Raw genomic sequence first — 19,478 nt, 5'->3', positions numbered from 1 at the left:
TTTTTTTTTGCTCTAATTTGGCTCTTTCTCATAAAAACTGGACAGTTTAAGTTTCCCTTCTCAATGCTGCTTATGTCACGCTGCGTGCCTGTCATACAGCTGCAAGATATTCACTGCACTTGCGCACACATGCACTTTTGCGAGTGACATGAACCTCAACGTGACTTGGGTCTCCCAGCGAGGATTGTGCAGGAGATTCTGGGGACTCTGTAAAGAGCCACAACGTCATATCTCACAGAACAGAAGCATTTGTTGATAGCAAAGTGCAATCCTTGAAACAGACTGCAGGAGAAAGCTGGGCTCTTGAATCAGCCCCAAAGTCTGATTGAAGTCAACAGTTCAGATTTGCTCTGACGTTGAGTAAGAAAGCTCAGATGATCAGTGGAAGACTGTGCTTCCAGCGGGGAAATGAGTCCCCCTGACAAACGGGGAGCGTGCCCTAACCCCTCCAGGACGGGACTGCGCTCAGCGAAGGGTAGCATTGCTCAAGTTGGTCCAGTGCCCAAAAGTAGGAACAGCCCGCATGTTTGCTGCTCTGCAGTCTCCAAACTGTGCAGAAGTAAGTGAAAGCTTCCAGTGATGTGGAACGCTGCATCATGGGACGGTTGTAGGATTGAGAACAGGGCTTTGTGAATGTCAGAGTGGCATCAGGGAAGGGCCGGGAGGGGATGGTTTGGGTGCAGGGTCTGCCTGACCGGATGGTTGTATCGCAGGACCAATGATGGCTGGGGAGGGGGGGGGCCCGCATCTAGCCAAAACAGGCAAAATGAGGTCGAGGGAGGGGCAGAAGGAAAATTAGAAGAGGAAAATGAATGGGGGTGAGAACAAGTGGAAGCTGAAGGCTGGAGAGTGTCTGGATGAGTGTTGACTGTGTCAATCTGCAGGGTCTGGGATTGATTACACCAGGAGCTGATGATAAGGATCAGCGCCTACAATTTGTCAGACAAGTGGGTAAAGTGATCGCACAGGGGAGAGGCTCCTTCCATTGCAGCCTGGTCATTTTATGAAGATGGATTACTCTCCAGGTGCCATGGGTAACAGAGCACAGCAAAGCACACAGGAGCTGACGCAGGCAGGGATTGGGCGAAGTGCCCGTCTCAGGAACCTCACCCGTTGCTGCCTCCCCCCAGCACCGCTTCTCACAGAATATTCCAGAAGATGGCATCGCCAAGGTGCTCACTAGAAGGCAGTCACTTCCTCGGCACCTCGCACCACTGTGCAGAAGATATTTACCCCGGGAAAATGAGGCATTTGCTTAATTAACTGGACGTATAGGCAGCCTGAATGATTAATACGCACCCCCCATTACCCTCTTAGAAAGGCACCGAGATCTAGGAACAGTGTGTGTGTGTGGGGGGGGGGGGGGGGAGAGCGGGGTGCCAGGAAGAGTTGAGTCGACAGTCAGGAAGGCAGATGCAATTAACGCTCATTTCAAGAGGATTAGGATAGAAAGCTGAGTAACACAAACAAAACGCTGGAGGAACTCAGCGAGTCAAGCACATCTAAGGAAAGGAATAAACAGTTTATTCTCGTCCTTTGATGCTGCCTAACCTGCTGTGTTCCTCCAGCACTTTGTGTGTTCTACGCTGGCACTTCCAGCATCTGCAGAATCTCCTGTGCTGATGTAATGCCAAGGCTTTTTAAGGCAGTGGGCAGATCACATTTGAAGCATTGTGAGCCATTTCGGACCCTGTATCTAAGAAAGGATGTGCTTGTGTGGAGAGGATCCCGAAAAGATTTCAGAGAATGATCCCGGGAATGACAGGGTTAATGTATGAGGAGCTTTTGATGGCTCTGGGCCTGTACTCACTGGAGCTTAGAAGATTGAGGAAAGGATCTCAATGAAACCCATCAAATATTAAAAGGCCTAGAGAGAGTGGGCATGAGGAGGCTGATTCATATAGTGGGTGAGCCGATGACCAGAGGGCACAGCCTCAGAATACAAGGACATCACTTTATAACAGAGGTGAGAAGGAATTTCTTTAGCTAGAGGGTGAGGAATCTGTGGAATTCATTGCCACAGCTGTGGACTCCAAGTCATTGGGTATATTTGAAGCGGAGGTTGATGAGTTCTTGATTAGTAAGAGCATGAAAGGTTACAAGGGGGAAAGTAGGAGGATGGGGTTGAGAGGGAAAATAAATTAGCCTTGATGGAATGGCATACTGAATAGGCCAAATGGCCTAATTCTGCTCCTTTGACTTATGGGTGGGAGAGCTGGGAAGTGTGTGGGAGGGGAGAAGGAAAAGTGGGGTTCCGGGAAAGCAGCTTCAGGTTGATCGGAGGGGGAAGGGCAAAGGGGAGAAAGAGGAAGATGATTGGTGAGGATTTGGGACAGAAAGGGGAATGGGAGAGGAGATGAGGAAGGGGAGAGAAGAGGGTGTAAATGAGGAGGCTGTGGTGGCGTGAGAGGTCGGACAGAGAGGGGAGAGGGTGGGAAACAGAGGAGAGGAGGTGGTCACAGGACGCGAACGAGAAGAGGAAGAAAAGGTAGAAGGGGAGGAGGGTAGAAGAGGGAAGAAGGGAGAAAGTCGCCAGTGGGGAGGACATGACAACGTGACAACGCGCACTGGCTTTATAAAGGGGTCAGTAAAATGAGCTCAAAACCTTTGGGTGGTTTCTTGCAGTGGGATCTTAAATAAAGTATGATGGGCAGCATTTCCAGGTAGCTCACCATTTAATTATTTATTGAGATACACCCTGAAATGGTGATTCACAAAGTGTATCCAGAGAAGCTTGGCCAGGTGGATTCAGAATTGGCTTGCCTGCAGAAAGCAGAGGGTCATGGTGGAGGGAGTACATTCGGATTGGAGGGTTGTGACTAGTGGTGTCCCACAAGGATTGGTTCTGGGACCTCTACTTTTCGTGATTTTTATTAACAACCTGGATGTGGGGGTCGAAGGGTGGGTTGGCAAGTTTGCAGACGACACAAAGGTTGGTGGTGTTGTGGATAGTGTAGAGGATTGTCAAAGATTGCAGAGAGACATTGATAGGATGCAGAAGTGGGCTGAGAAGTGGCAGATGGAGTTCAACCCGGAGAAGTGTGAGGTGGTACACTTTGGAAGGACAAACTCCAAGGCACAGTACAAAGTAAATGGCAGGATACTTGGAAGTGTGGAGGAGCAGGGGGAATCTGGGGGTACATGGCCACAGATTCCTGAAAGTTGCCTCACAGGTAGATAGGGTAGCTAAGAAAGCTTATGAAGTGTTAGCTTTGATAAGTCGAGGGATAGAGTTTAAGGGTCATGGGGTAATGATGCAGCTCTATAAAACTTTGGTTAGGCCACACTTGGAGTACTGTGTCCAGTTCTGGTTGCCTCACTATAGGAAGGATGTGGAAGCATTGGAAAGGGTACAGTGGAGATTTACCAGTATGCTGCCTAGTTTAGAGATGATGGATTATGATCAGAGATTAAGGGAGCTAGGGCTTTACTCTCTGCAGAGAAGGAGGATGAGAGGAAGCATGATAAAGGTATACAAGATATTAAGAGGAATAGACAGAGTGGACAGCCAGTGCCTCTTCCCCAGAGCATCACTGCTCAATACAAGAGGACATGGCTTTAAGGTAAGGGGTGGAAAGTTCGAGGGGGATATTAGAGGAAGGTTTTTCACTCAGAGAGTTGGTCTTGTTCTGGTTTCTCTCACATTGCCGGGGGCCAGTGTTAATGATGGCAGTGCTCCTCACACACAGGGAGGGGGAAGAGATGGGGGGAGAGATGGGGAGCAGGATTGCTGTCACAGATTCTCGACTGTGCGCCTGTCTTGTGACTTGGAGAAATGTTCCTGTCAATGGACGCTGCTGTTTAAATAAATCCATTTACTCATAAATGAAATTAGTGAGTATCATGACCATTCATCTGAACAAAGATTCAATGATGACAATTCCAGTGTCTCTGAAACGTTTGCAGCGAGTCAAAGGCCAAAAAACCTCATCCAACCTGATACAGCCTGGAAGGTTGGACCGGACTTTGAGCTCAGAGAAAGGGGGGGGGGGGGGGAAGCATTAATTTTTAAAAGAAGACAAATCGAACAAAAGTCTTACTATTTCTTCAGCACCTTCTATGACTGTATTATATCCAAGTATCTTCTGACCAGTGAAGTGCTTTGAGGATGTAGGCAGTCTAGGATCTGCCGTTGGTGTCAGCAGCTTGACAATGAGGAGGAGAATTTGTTTGTCCCTGAGATGATGAAATGGTCAACCTGGAGTACAACAGTTCTTGCCCCTTTCCTCATTTGAATGTTGCTGAGTTTGGGAATGGATACGGCTACCAGTGCCCCAATAATAAATTCTGACCAAGGGCCTATGAAGCAAAAGGGATCGAGAGCAGTCAGCCTGTTTCACGTGGCAGAGTGCGCACAGCTTCCTGACAGCTGTTTGGAGGAAAACGCAACTTGGTGAATCCAGTAAGAAGTGAAACGAGCAATCTTTTAATAAGGGTGATCAAAGACGTGACGTCAATTACATTTGCTTGGGCGTGGGCACCTTGAAAAGGAGGCGGCGTAACACCTCCATTCTCAATGCTGTGGGACCCAGGCAATGTACAAGTGGTAAGTGTGAAGAGGTTGCAGCCATTAGCACTGGTGGATGATACATCCCAGACACCTCCTGGTTCCCATCATTGCAGCCAATCCATTGCAATCCATGCACTACCATGGAGTCATAGAGGATCTTGCAGTGTGTGTGTGTGTGTGTGTGTGTGTGTGTGTGTGTGTGTGTCTGTGTGTCTGTGTGTGTGTGTTTACTTTAAGAAAATCTAACCACGTTGTTGAAGCTCTATGCTCCAGACAAACGCACGTCCTGCCAGACTGCTGCAGTATTGGCATTTACCCAGTACATCCTACCCAGTAAAAGCAAGACAAATCCAATCCAATCCAAACCTACGCCACCCACCGGCAGCGTAGAAGGAGTCATCAACAGAGCTGTCAGGGGGCAGTGAAACAGATTGCATAACCCCAACAATCCCTGTCGAGACAGGAGGACCAACTGGACAAGTGCTTCACTGAGCTAGCATGGGGACGGTGGCCAGAATGGACTCCTTCTAAGTGTTAAGATTCTATTAACCTAATTGGCTTCAAAGTAGCTGAAAGGCAGTTTACATTTATTTTCTTTCCAAATGAGTGAAGGATGGAAAAAAAACACTAAAGCTCGTTTGTAGAGAAAAGAAATAAAGGTACAGCTGTTGTCAGCGCGCATTCCAAAAGGATTTCTCACTGCCAGAGTCTGCCTCTTCCCACCACTTTCAAGCCCACCGATCCCTCAAACATTTTCGACATTTCATTGTCGATCTCTCAGCCTCTCTGGGGCTTTCTGAAAAACTGCAAACATTAATCACTGAAATGCCTGCGCTGTGCCAAGCCCAACTCGCTCCCTGCCCCCACAACCTAGGAGGTATGAGCCGAGAGGGTTGAACAGGAAATTGAGGATTTAAGATGTGGTAGGAGCCTCTCCTTGCTCATGGAAAGTCATTCAGTCATACCTGTGACTGATACCTTTCTTCAGAGGCGTGAAGACCTCAAAGGCTGTGATTAATCCATGATGGGCCAACCCTGAGGGATAGTATAGGGAATGGTGCTGGGCTAAAGGGTGTGCAGAAGAAGAGGTTTAGTGTGATTTACTCTGCGCCGTTTAGCAATCAGCTTGGATCCTTTGGGCATAAAGGTTTCAGAACATGTGTGTCAGCCATGGCTCAGTACATAACTCTTCATCCTCTGAGGCAGGTTTTGTTTTCAAGTTCCACCCAAGGAGCTGAGCCCAACATGTGGTCTGACCCAGTACCCAGGGAGCACTGCACAGTGGGAGGCGTCATCTTTCAGAGGAGATGACAAATTGAGGCCCTGGCAGCCCTCCCAGCTGGACGTAAAGCATTCTGCAATACTAATTTGAAGAGAGCATGTGTTTTTTCCTTCCCCCCGCCCCCCCCCCCCCCCCAGCGTTCTGACCACATCCAAGCTTAGCTGAAATGCTGAAATCATCGTTTGACCATTTATCACATTGCGGTCTGTGGGATTTTACACAGCTTCAGATCTGCTGCTCAAACCTTTCCAATCTTCAGCAGCAGTCACAGACATATCCTCAGAACGCAGTTTGCTTTGAACCCTGGACCTTTGATAACTGGTCATTTCATTAAGCTTCATTGTGAACCTTCACAATAAGACCAAAATACACAGGAGCAGAATTAGGCCTTTCGGCCCATTGAGTCTGCTCCTGCATTCCATCATGGCTGATTTATTATCCCCTTGACCCTATCGCCCCATAACCTTTTACACCGTATTAATTAAGAACCTATCAACCTCCTCTTTAAATACACCCAATGACTTGACCTCCACAGCCATCTGTGGCAATGAGTTGCATAAATTCACCACCCCTTGTATTTTGAGGCTCTGCCCACTGGTCCTAAACTCCCCCACCATAGGAAACATCCTTTCCATGTCCACTCTTTCTGGGCCTTTCAATATTCAATAGTTTTCAATGAGAACTTATTAAGTCAACAGTGGCGGCTCATTAATTCAGCCTGGGCCAGGCACTGTCACCAACTGGTAAAAACTTTCATTTTCCTGTTCCAGTTTGTGCTTAACACATCTGATCCTTGCAATTAAATAGCAAGGGTTCCAACATGCTCGATGTGCTAGCGAGATTCCCTTTGCTTCATCTATCCAATTCAGTCAGAACAGCCCAATATTAAAGCAGGGAGTGCAGTGGCACACCAAACTCACAGGACAAAAACTAATTTTCTGTTTTTACATATTAAAAAAAAACAAGATGTTGCCCCAATAAATTAAAAGTATGACAGGATTGGGAAGAGGCTCCAACGATAAAAGGCATATTTCTATATCCTGCCCAGAAGCATAGAACGAAGGAGAATAGTAGGAAACCATTCAGCCCAATGTGCAACTGGCCTGCGGCAGGGATATCCAATTAGTCAACCTCTACACTTCCTCTGAAATGCCGTGTTTTTGTTTTTAATTCAAATATTTATCCAAGAGATTTATGAAAGTATCTATTGAATCTGCTGCCCACACTCTCTGACCCTCTTTCTCACAACTTTACAGACTACAACAACTTGTTGTGTTGCTGACTCACTCTCCTTTCATCTACATTCTCTGATTAGCAACTCTTCTGTCACTGAAAAAAAATTGCAACCTTATTCTGGCAAACAGATCCAGGGTTTTGAACACCACCATCATCAAACCTCCCTTTGAGTCTCTGCTCAGAAGAGAACAATCTTACATTTTCTGGTTTTCCTGCAGAGAACCAAAGTCCTAAAATGCCTCCATTGCCAACATGTCCCAGTCAGATACTGGGATGAGTTGGCTGACCCCAATCTGACTGGGAGATCCCACCCCAGGAACTGAGGACTTAATGCAATGAGGTCTACTTCATGCTTCCCAGTGAGATCCTTAAACAGCATTGGAGCTTCATCTTGTAGTTGTTGCTTACATAACTCTGAATATCGTTAATGTTGAACTGAGGATCTATGCACGTATAGATGTAGAAGGACATACCAAAGAGACACAGCAAGACATCAAGAGGGACACCCACTGTTTTGTACAGATTTGTCCCCCAAGGGACATAGACCAGAACAGACCATGGTTTGTTCCAGGAAGACCTGGGTCTACAGTGGTATGGCGACAAATGGGGAAGGGAGGCAGAGAAATCAGCTAGGCTTCTTTCTTGTGATTTCTACCAGTGATCCACCTGTCTATGAGCACAGGATAGGCCAGGCTGTTGCCTCCTCCACTACCGATATTCTCTGGTTCTCCCTAGAAGGCAGGATGTTTGATGTTTAGACAAGCCAAAATGCTTTTGTGCAGCGGCATTGTATAGTCACGTTCTTCAAAATCTGTAACCCTTATAACAGACACACAGTTTGTTTTAAGCCACTCCCAATGTTCCTTTCAAATTTTATTTTATTTTTTATTTTAATTGGGATACACTGTGGAATATGCCTTTCTGGCCCTTTAAGCTGTGCCGCCAAACAATCCCTGGTTTAACCCTAGCCTAATCACGGGACAATTTACAATGACCAATTAACCTACCAACTGGTATATCTTTGGACTGTGGGAGGAAACTCGAGCACCTGGAGGCAGGGAGAACATACAGACACCTTACAGGTAGCGGGCGGGAATTAAATCCGTGCACTATTACTGTAAAGAGTTGTGCTAACCACTGCACTACCGTTCACTATGACCCATTCACTATGAATCCAATGCCAACTCAAGGTGAAGATTCTGCAGTGCCTTCGGGACAAATGGGGGAAGGGGGAGCTTTGGCAAATGCTTATCAGTGCAAAGGTCCAGTGAAATGAGGAGTGCGATACTAACTGCAACCTGGGTAAACCAAGGGGTTGTGGCCTCTCTATCAATCTGGCCGAGATTTGTCAGAGCAAACCATTCCCTGGAGCCTCATTGTAATAATGAAACTAAACAAACATCTTGTCCAACCTCTGCTCTCACACTTTGATGGTGCTGATTCACTGGATGTAGGCAACAACATTATTGCAGCTGCCCAAATATTAGATTTCCAATGGACCAATTCCCTTTCCACGTCTTCCCCTTGTGCAGAATTAGAATAAGCTTAAACCCTTCCCATTCACTCCTATTGTGCAATTCCCAATGATGCAACATACTTTTCAATTCACTCTCCTTATACAGAATTCCAATTAGTTTTAAAATCAATTGTGTTCATTCCATTACACAGAATTCAAAAATCATCATTGACATGGAATCCCAGTGGATTCATGCCCATTCCCATTTGCTTCCATTATACAGAATCCGAAAGGATTTGCTCCCTTCACAATTTCATAATGTTTTCATCCTGCCTCACATTTCCATAGCAAGGAATCCAAAGTCCTCTACCAAATAAAAAGATTTCATCCCTTGCATGCACTCCTACTGTGAAGAAATGCAGCAACTTTCGTTCATATGGTCTGTTTAACAGAGCAAAGATAATCTAATCTGCAGGTGTGTTGACAAAGTTAACATCAATTGAAAACACGGCAGATGACCAAAAACTCAACCAAAGAGTCAGGTTTTAAGAAGCATCTTATATATAGCAGAATTGGAATGACAAAGATTTTTGAGGTGGAAACACCAATGTTTTGGGCTTTGATAGATATGCTCAAGGTTAGTTCATAGAGCATTACAGCTCTTCAGTCTACACTGTTGCTCCTACTCCAATCTAACCTTTCCCTCTTACATAACCCTCTATTTTTTGATCATTCATGTGCCTATCTAACAGTTTCTAAAATGTCACTAATGTACCTGCCTCTACCATAACACCTGGCAGGGTGTTCCAAGCACCCATCACACTCTGTGTAAATAACTTTCCCCTGACATTCCTCCCATATAACATATAACTTATATAACAATTACAGCACAGAAACAGGCCAGCTCAGCCCTTCTAGTCCGTGCCGAACGCTTACTCTCACCTAGTCCCACCTACCTGCACTCAACCCTCCATTCCTTTCCTGTCCATATACCTATCCAATTTTTTCTAAATGACAAAATCGAACCTGCCTCTACCACTTCTACTGGAAGCTCGTTCCAAACAGCTACCACTCTCTGAGTAAAGAAGTTCCCCTTCGTGTTACCCCTAAACTTTTTCCCCTTAACTCTCAACTCATGTCCATTCGTTTGAATCTCCCCTACTCTCAATGGAAAAAAGCCTATCCATGCCAACTCTATCTATCCCCCTCATAATTTTAAATACCTCTATCAGGACCCCCTCAATCTTCTACGCTCCAAAAAATAAAGACCTAACTTGCTCAACCTTCATACTTTCCTCCAATCGCCATAAAAATTATGCACCTTGGTATTAGTCATTCCTTCCTTGGGAAAACATCTCTGGATAATCACTTGATGTATGCCTTTTATCATCCTGTACACCTCTATTAAGTCACTTTTCACTCTCCTTCACTCCAAAGAGAAAAGCCTTAGTTCTCTCAACCTCTATTCATTTGAAGATGATGGAAAGATTAAAAATGGAGAAGTGAAAATTGATGGAGTTGAGGAATTGGTAATGGTAGCAGCAAAATCTTGAGGGATTGGAAGGTAAGAGTGAGACTTCTAAAAATAAAACCTCAGTAAACCAAGTGGAGATGTATACCAAATGAGAAGAACACTGGCAACAGAATTTCAAGGACTTAAAGCTCACAGGGGGTAGAACAGATTGAAATTTATTATAATGGACAGTCTAGAGTTAGTAGAGACAAGTTTCAGCCAGTGAGCTGAAGCAGGGGCAGAGCTGATTTGTAAAGCTGGAGTTGTAAAGAGACAACCTTAATTAAGGCTAATCCTAATGGAACAAACACCTCATTAGTCCCACTCTACAGGAAATCAAATGAATCAAAACCTTTCTCATTCAGTCCAACCACACAAGTTTCCAATGCAGCCAACTCCTTCTCATTTATTTCCAATTCATATACAAGCATACTGGTCTAAATGTTTTCCTTACAATGTCATTTCATCTGGGATTTCAAAGGCACCAACCCTTTGACACTTATTCTCATTATGTTTCCTTGGTCCATGGAAGAAGAAAGGGGTTTGAAGAAGGGGAAGACTTTTAAATGTTCAAGTGCTTTTTCAGAAAGTCATGGTTAAACAAATGAGTTTCACTATAAAGGAATATGAGCAGTTCATGTGACTGTAGGAATATTTCTTATCTGTTGCATATCGGGTGGCACAGAACTTGCAAACAAACTGAAACACATGCAATGTACTGAAAGTAAACCTACATAGGCTACACGATGAGAAAGGCTGGTTGGTGAAATATGTGGATAAGCAAAAAAAAAGGAAATCTAACACAGAAAATTAGGAAGTGTTTAATTTTGGTAGCAAAAATAAGAGGCAAAGTAAACTGGGGGGGAGCACATTTCTAAAAGGGAACAGGAATCAACTGATCAGAAAAGTTGTTGACAGTGGTAGGGCTGATTGAGAAAATGAGTAAAAAGCTAAATCAAGCATTGATGTTAGCACAGAAGGATGAAGCAAGGAATTGCTCCACCCGCACAACATTTGTTTGCCCTTGATTAGGGCATTGACTATTTCTAAACAGACCAGGAAAGACTTGAGACCTCAGAGAAAGATTTACCGAAATGGTTTCAAAGTTGAAGAACTTTAGTTATGTAAATAGCCTTGTAAATTGTCTTTCCCCCTTGAAATAAAGACTGAAAGGAAACTTGATAGAGATGTCCAGACTATGATGGGTCTAGACAGAATGGAGAGAAATTGTTCAAAAGCCAGGGGCAGTGATGAAGACGGTAAGGATTTGCTCCAGAGTGAGCAGCTGGTATCTGGAATTCACTGTGGCAGATTGATTGCTGATTTATGTTTTCTTAGGAAATGAATGACAGAATGGAAGAGGGTAGGACAGTGAGATTGCCTGGGCTGGACTGGATGGACCAAACTATTTCAGATCTGTCGTGGTCAGTGCAGATGTTTACATCTGTATTGTCAAAATGGGCTTGCTGGTGGGACTGATAATGACTTAATGACTTCAGGCTCAAGGGAGGATCAAGTCCGCAAAGTGCAGCTAGAGGAAAACACGTGGCGAGGGAGTGATTGGGTTCTCCAAACCTGTGGGCAGTAGAGATCAAAGAAAGATGGCAGTGAAGGCAATTATGGATACTACTGACATAATAAGAGCTGAACACGCTAACACTGAGAGTGTCCAGTTCAGTCATACTATCTACCTTGCGTATGGTGCAGAATAGTGAACCTCAAGTCCTGGCTCTCCTGTTGCCTGGTATGCCACCCTTGTATTGGAGGCTTTGAGGTAGCACTGGTCCTCCAACTGACATGAGACTAAAAGGATGACGTGATGAAAGGGCGCGGTGGTGAGAGGCACCGATGGGCCAAATGGTCTCTTTCGGCTTCAAAGTTTCTGTAACCAGAGGAAAGCCAGTGTAACTCACCTGGACCCGTGCCTCCGTCAGCTTAGTCCTCTGGGCCAGCTCCTCTCGAGTGTAGATGTCTGGGTAGTGGGTCCTTTCGAAAGCTTTTTCCAACTCCTCCAGCTGCTCAGCGGTGAATGTGGTGCGACTACGGCGCTGCTTCCGCTTCAGAGGCAGGTCCGGCTCGGATTCCACGTCCGAGGTCCCATCATCCAAACGATTACCTGCAGAGGGGCAACATTCAATAAATCACTAATCTGCGGGAAGAGAAGAATAACACGAGCTACACCCCCCCCCTCCGCCCCCACCGGTCAAAGGCACCGCAATGTGCAAAAGTAAAATCAATCTGGGAGGGGCACATCCCGACCTTGATGGACCTCCAGCCGGAGGCCGGACAGAACCTGCTCACAAAGTTCAATCGTGGCTGCTTCGGGACGCCGTCTCCCTGAGCAGCCTTTGAGAGTGAGTTCGGAGCTCACTGCCACGACCCTGCCCGGTCTTGTTTGTGCTTTTTTCCCAGATTAATTTAATTCCTCACCCATCCCACTCCCACAGTGTCAGTCTCTGTCATGTAGACTATTATCATCACAGCAACATTTCTAATTAAAAAAAAAACACCTCTGATTGACGTCTCAGTTTCTTTTCTCATGGACGAAGCAACGACAAACCCAATATCCTGAATTGGGGCTCCGAGCCACTTCCAATGATCCAGGCAAAATGGCCCACGAGCAATGCACGAGTGCGCATGCGCCCTCATAGGCGGTTGTGTGAATGGTTGACCGCAAAGGGATTGGCGTGGGATATAAAGGCTTGACTGCAGAAGGCGCCACAATTGACTCTTTCCTCGTATGCACACAGACCCTATCCCAGCAGCAATCCTAGGCCGGTGAGCCATCTTTCTCCTGCGAAACCCAAACCTTTTTCAGTTGCGACTGACTCCGTGGTGACCACGGTTCCTCATCGTGAAGGATACGTCCCCTGTGGGGATTGAGACGTATTTACCTGTTAGAATTCTACAAGTTTGATCATTCGGCAAGCCCCTGGAGTGTAAATGTCAGATCCGTGCTTTCTTGAAGGGTGAAGGATATTTAATCCAGGCACGGGCTGGTTACAGGGGAGGCAGCTGCCGAGATCAGTCCTAACATGCCAATATTGCTGAGTCTCGCCATCAGATCTAGGTGAGTCGCTGGAGGGCAGCTTTGGGAGTCCGATCTCCGTGAGGTGTAGTTTCGTATGAATTGCAACTACAACTACCGTGCCTGTTAATGGATAGCCAACGAGTGTATATTTCCCAAAGTGGCTCGACGAAAAGCCCCGCCACCAGCCTCCCACTGCGGTTGCCATGGGCAATAAATGGGCTGAGGTCATCACATACCAGGATGAGAAAAGACCTGTCACCGCGGAGACCTCCGATGACACCGGGTGCGTGGAGCAGCAAACCCACCAAACTGTCCCTTCTCGCCGGCCACCGGATACTTGCCCAACCCGGGCGAGACCTTCGCTTGGTTACTGCCTGCCTCCTAGTTGCTCGACCATCTGCCGGCCCTCAGTGTCGGTGCTGTGTTGGAGAATACAGCTGCCCGATCCTGTCCACATCCAACACACACAAGGATTCCCCCAGGTTAATGAGCAACACCAATATCACCGCCTGATTTCCTCCTCCCTAACTCGGGGGCTCCTCAAATACTCAACTGACAGAGATAATCTAATTAACAACTGACTGCACGTCAAACTTTCCCGTCTTTGTAACTCTCTGATTCAATGCACCCCTCTCTGCAACATCCTGATATAACACACCCGGCACCTAAGCAACCTGATATAACCACGCAACGCGTAATTGATTTTTTTAAAAAAACTACAGGTGCTAGAGATCGGAAACAAAAACTGAAAATGTTAGAAAGAAAGGCCAGCAGGCCAGGCAGCATCTGTGGAAAGAGAAATGATCAACGTTTCCGATCCGCGGACCTTTACAACACGGTAACAGGCCCCTCCAGCCCAGTGCACCCATGTGGCCAATTCACCTCCTAACCCGTACATCTTAGTCAAATCGCCTCGCCCACAGTGTGAAAACATTGATTTAATGCACCCCTAACTACTACTCGTTAATACCGGGGTGATTGATAAGTTCGTGCCCTAAGGTAGACGGAGTCAATTTTAGAAAACCTAGCACATTTATTTTTCAACATAGTCCCCTCCTGCATTTACACACTTAGTCCAGTGGTCGTGGAACATACGGATCTTGGACCTCCAGAAAGTGTCCATAGCATGGGTGATTGATAAGTTCGTGGCCTAAGGTAGAAGGAGATGAGTTATCTCGTTACCTGCACATGCAGTTCAACTCTATGCAGAAAGTTTGAATAACATCTCCATCTACCTTAGGCCCCGGAACTTAGCAAACACCCCGATGAGTTATTAACTGGAGTTATTAACTTCAAACTTTCTGCATAATCACTCAAAGAGTTGAACTGCATGTGTATGTAACAAGAGCTGTATAACTCATCAACTACCCATCGTATTTCGTATAGGAGGAAACCGGAGCACACGGAGGAAACCCATGCGGTCGAGGGAAGAACCTTTAAACTCCTTACAGCTGAGGTGAGGGCCTCCGTCAGTCGGGATGTTACGTCCAGTCTGTCTAGAGAGTCAAGCCTGGGCAGTACGATATGGAGAGCAAGCTCCCTCCCCCCACGCATCTGATGAACCCAGAGGGAAGGACGGCAGAGACTGATATAGTTTGGTACCAGTCCGCGTTGAAATCAACGGAGGAATGCCTTAGGTCCGGATGTTTTCCCCATGGGGTTTACTCCCGAAGCCTTTCCCATGAGTGCATATAGTTGCAAGGCAGTAGAGGTTTGAGATCAGAGGTTTCCTTCTCCTAGATGAGCTGCCACCCATGGCTGACAAGCCCCATCTACCCGAAAACTCCTTACAGACAGCGGCGGGAATTGAACCCGAATCACTGGCGCTGTAATAGCGTTACGCTGAACATTACGCTTTGCTGTAGTTCGACTCTCAGTATAATGAATACCCCGATTCAGTTTACTAACGTTCTGCTTCAACGCGCCCTTGGCTTGGACACCTCTCAACTCAACTCACCCACACTGTAAGAACCCCGATTTAATGCACCTTTAACTTTGCTACTCATTAATATTTCGTCTCCTCGCCTATTTACTCCGCTATATTCCAACACTGAAAAATGCGAAACCTTTTTGGATGTTGGGACTGCCAGCGTTCCTTGCTTCTACTAGAAACATATCTAAGCCACGCCAGGTAAGAATATTCGCTTAGTGAGTCCTACGCTAGATTTTGAATTCAGTGTAAAAGGACTGGTAGTAGGAAATTCGAGGATATTATTCCAAACCCGGCGATTACCCCGTTGGGTAATGCGTCCCCACCGGCTTTCTGGCCGGTTTAGCGCAGCCGGCTGGGAATGTTTCAGTAGAAGTGACCAAAACATGTCATGGATTGTTGTAAAGCAAAAGTGTCCAATAATGTCTTATAGGAAGGTAACTTGCTCCCCTGGTTAAAGTCCATCCGTGACTCCTGTCCCGAACCAAAATGGTTGACTTAACTCCCATTGAGTTGACCCAATGAAACACGCAAGTAACAGACACAAAATGCTGGATGAATTCAGCTGGTCAGGCAGCATCTATGGAGAGGAATAAAGAATAAAGATTCAACGTTTCCGACCAAGATCCTTCGGTGGATTTCCAGCATCTGTAAAACCTCATGTTTATGAAACACGCAAACGAAGAGGCAGGGACCGGTCTCGCCTGGAGAAAAGGAAAATTGTGCATTCCTGGTGTGCAGAGTGCCGGCCGGGTCGGCGTACAAGTGTGGGCGCGGTTCCTCCGCCGTTTGAACAGCCGACAGCGGAGCACAGAACGCGGCGGCCGAAGGGCTGCAGAGGGAGCTCGCAGGTACATATCCCAGCCTTCAAAATGTCTTCAGCACCCCAATCCCACACATACCGAAAAGGCACAGACATTCACAGAGCCCCACAAATACATACCAGCGTTCACACACATATTCAATATACATACACGCTAACACGCTAACATTATTCCACGTCCACCCTATACAAACACCAGTTCTCCCGCTCGCTCTCTCTCTCTCTCTCTCTCTCTCTCTCTCTCACACACACACACACACACACACACACACACACACACACAGTCAGAACCAGCACCTTCTCACGTAACACCCTCCATCAGGAGTTTCAAACAGTCTCCCGACCCCAAATTGCCTGTTGACGGTCGCCACCGGATGTAATCTCAGGGGCTCTGGCCCAGTGTAACCTGGCGCTGCTACCAGACTAAATTGTCCGGCGTTTCCTACAGTGGCTGAACCCAACCCCCTGCCTGTTTGACAGTCCTCCACAAACATCTGGGGCAATCGATAGGCAGATCTCCCCGCTCCTCGCCAGAGAAAGCTATGTGGGGGGAAAAATAGAGGAGGCAGAATCCTAAGGATTACTTCGAAATATATAAGTAAAGGCCTTTCAGGGGTTTAAAATGTAACCGTCCTTCAAATTCAATTTGATAGTGGCGGGATACGGTAAACAATGTTTGCAGGTGTGATGTGGTCATTTGTGCGGACTGCGAGGGTGGAAAAATTGCAGCTTTGTGATGCTGTCTACCGTGAACTAATGTGTAAATTAGAGAGTAGAAGTCAAACAGCCAGGGCACATTCTCCAATAATAAATCCAAACAAGCCCTAGAGTCATTAGAGGAGCGTCTTCGCGCTAGGAGTTTTGTGCAGTTAGGATTACGGAGAAACACATCTCTCGGTAGATTGAGGTGGGAGGGGGAGGGAGGTGTGGGGGCGGCGGTGCTTGGGAAATGGGACCAAGGTACGGAGCGAATCAGCAGTCTGCCGTGGTTTAATTAAACAAGGTGTTAAGGGATTAGGTGGAACTTGTCATTAAAATCCACTCAGGGCCTCCTCAGGACTAGGAGATGGTGTTTTACTTTGGAGAGGGAGACGCGGCTGGTTGAAGGCATGAGGATGCATTAATGAAATAAAATTGCGCGTCAGCCCCTTATAGCAGCATCGCTGTGCTGGGGCTTGTTTTCTCGGGATGACTGAGATCAGCTCTGCCCTTCATTTGGCCTGGCGCATCTCGAGGACCCAAGCTCCCGAGAGAGTGGCTCACACTTCCCCGGCCGAGGGCTCAGTCTGGGAGAGCGCACCGGGGGACCAAATTCAGAGCTCCCCCGCCCCCCCCCCCAACTTCTCCGAAAGTCGAATCGCCTTTGTTCTTTGGAATATTGGGAGCAGAGGGAAGTGAGTATTCCAGCGTCAGGTGTGGAAATAGACCAAGACAGGAGGCAAGGAGTCTCCCTGACCGGCAGCCTAACAGATCCTAACCCCGTGATCGTGTTATAGAGAAAGACCAGAGGCAGTGGTGAAAGGGAAGCAAAGAATGGGCGGTTGTACTTCGCGGTATGGACAAAGGTGATAGGGCCTTGAGATTACGGGGAGGGAGGGATGAGGTGGGGAGTGACAGTAAGAAACTTAATATTCAGGAGAAATGGTTTGCACCACAGTAGTAGGAAAGGGCGTCAAGAGGAGGCTGGGACAGCAGCCCCCACCAAAAGCAAGAGGATCCGGGGGCTAAGCTTCCAGCAAAGGGGGGGGGTGAAGGTCTGGACTCGGCGACTAGAGGAAATGGCGGGGGCAGAAACACTCACTATGTTCTAAAGGTGCTTGGGGACGTATTTGGATATGAACGGTGTTGAGGGATACTGGCCAAATGTGGACAATTGGGGTCAATATAGATGGGCATCAGCGTCCCCAGGGACAAGGTGGGCTGGGAGGGTCCATATCTATTATTATTGTAAATTGTTACACCACCGACCTCCACAGTTCCTCATACCCCCCCCCCACGTTAAGTGAAAGTTCACCTGATGGGTAGTTGAGAGTGGAAAGCCAGCCCCAGAAGGAGGGTTCACTGATTTCAGCGGGGAGCATTGGCTCTCCAAAGACGCTGCCTGACCTGGTGAGCTCCCCAACATTATGAGTGAGTTACCCCAAACAGGGAATCCCACACAGACTGTGAGTCCTGTTCATTGGTTCGGGTGCTTCGGGCTGGTGAGTTGAGTTCAGAGAAACATCAGGCTCGATGTCACTCTGTCCACTCTCAATGAACGGAGATGAGACTGACGTGGACGAGGCCCAGTTATATTGACCGTCTGCACTGGGGAGCAGAGTTCCCTCACGAAGAATTTCCCTTTACCCTGGTGATGGAGTGGACAAATTTTGAGAATAAAAAAATCAAACACGCAAATGTAAAAGAGCTGAGACAGGGCAGAGTAAATTTGATCCTGTTACCCACACCACGGTCTGTGCAGCAACAGATGCCAGTGGCTACTGTGCCTTCCTTTCACATGTTCAAATGCTTTCTCTTTGCTACATCTGACCTTGCGGCAGGCCCAGCTCTGATGGGGTCTCAGCTAGACTCTTTCCACATCTGTGAAGTCTATTATAGGCTTTCATTCTGCATTCACTAGGGTGGGGCATGACAGCCACCAGGCTCAGGAGCCCGCGTGAGTGGGCTGAAGGAGAGGGAGGAAGATAGAGAGGTCAACGGGACTGGATAGGAAGAGGGTGATGGTGACAGAAGGGATAGCAGGTACAGAGTCTGAGAGACAAAGAATAAGAGACAGAAAGAGAAAGATTATTATTACCAGAGAGAGGCATAGACAGACACAGTGCAAGGCAGATAAAAAGGTCAGACTAAGAGTGGGACAAGCAAGACAACAGTAGCACAGAAAGTCAGAGAAGGATTGAATAAGTGATAAACAGTGTGGGAAAGACAAAAATATAGAGGATGAGATAGTGTCAAAAGGAGATGCGTGGACTGACACAGAACGTTCAGTTCACTGCTTTATTGTTTCCCTGACCAAGCAAAACAAGGAGAGATAAAAGTGTCTTATTTTATGAATTTTTGTGTTTTAGCCCATACACACTTTCAGAAATAAGAGTTCAAGGGCCTCACTTTGGGCAGTAAAATTGCTTCACAAGCTGACGTACATTTTAAGTTTCTGAAACAGTATAAATTATTTATTTTTTGAGCCCAAGTGAATGAAAACGCTCCCGTCTTTTATTTTTTCGTTGATAATGGTTCCTTTTGAAGGATGGGGAATCACGGCCTTCAACTGAGCAGTTGGGCCTCCTCCCTTTTAGCACACAAAAACCTGGCACTATTTGGCTTTTAATAGCTCTTGTCATGTGTGCTGTGTGCACTCTGATTTTTTTGTCTCACCTAGGACAAAACAGAGGCCCAGGGACCCTTTCAGCGCTCTGCGGCCTGCACCTTAGGGGTCCATTAGTGAGTGAATACAGCACTGACAAACCCGTGCAGTCCAATGTGATATCTATAAACGCTGACATATTTACTCGATGTGCAGTGCTGTGAAGGAAGGTGCTCCCTGAATATTAAAACATTAAGCAGCAGGGGGTGGGATCACAGGGTCTCGAGCTGTTTTAGGCATAACAAAGATACCTGCTCTTCAGGCCTAGTGGCTAAGACGGGCTGTCATTATGACTGGCTACAAGGCCCCTTTCACACTTCTAGCCTCACCATT

The 19,478-nt window shown here is 46.8% G+C and overlaps 1 protein-coding gene across 6 annotated transcripts in view; it reads right to left on the bottom strand.

Annotated features, from left to right (window-relative positions):
- The window catches only part of LOC132382169 (paired box protein Pax-7), a 145,410-nt gene that overhangs the window by 54,043 nt on the left and 71,889 nt on the right, over positions 1 to 19,478 (bottom strand). For all 6 annotated transcript variants that reach the window (XM_059952101.1, XM_059952102.1, XM_059952103.1 and 3 more), the window contains one exon: positions 11,911 to 12,113. In XM_059952101.1, coding sequence (XP_059808084.1) covers positions 11,911 to 12,113 — 203 coding nt within the window. The remainder of the gene's footprint in view (positions 1 to 11,910; positions 12,114 to 19,478) is intronic.

This window comes from Hypanus sabinus, chromosome 27 (assembly GCF_030144855.1).
Source record: "Hypanus sabinus isolate sHypSab1 chromosome 27, sHypSab1.hap1, whole genome shotgun sequence".
Classification (NCBI taxonomy): domain Eukaryota; kingdom Metazoa; phylum Chordata; class Chondrichthyes; order Myliobatiformes; family Dasyatidae; genus Hypanus; species Hypanus sabinus.
The sequence above is the reverse complement of the archived record's forward strand: the minus strand, read 5'-3'. Positions and strand labels throughout refer to the sequence as shown.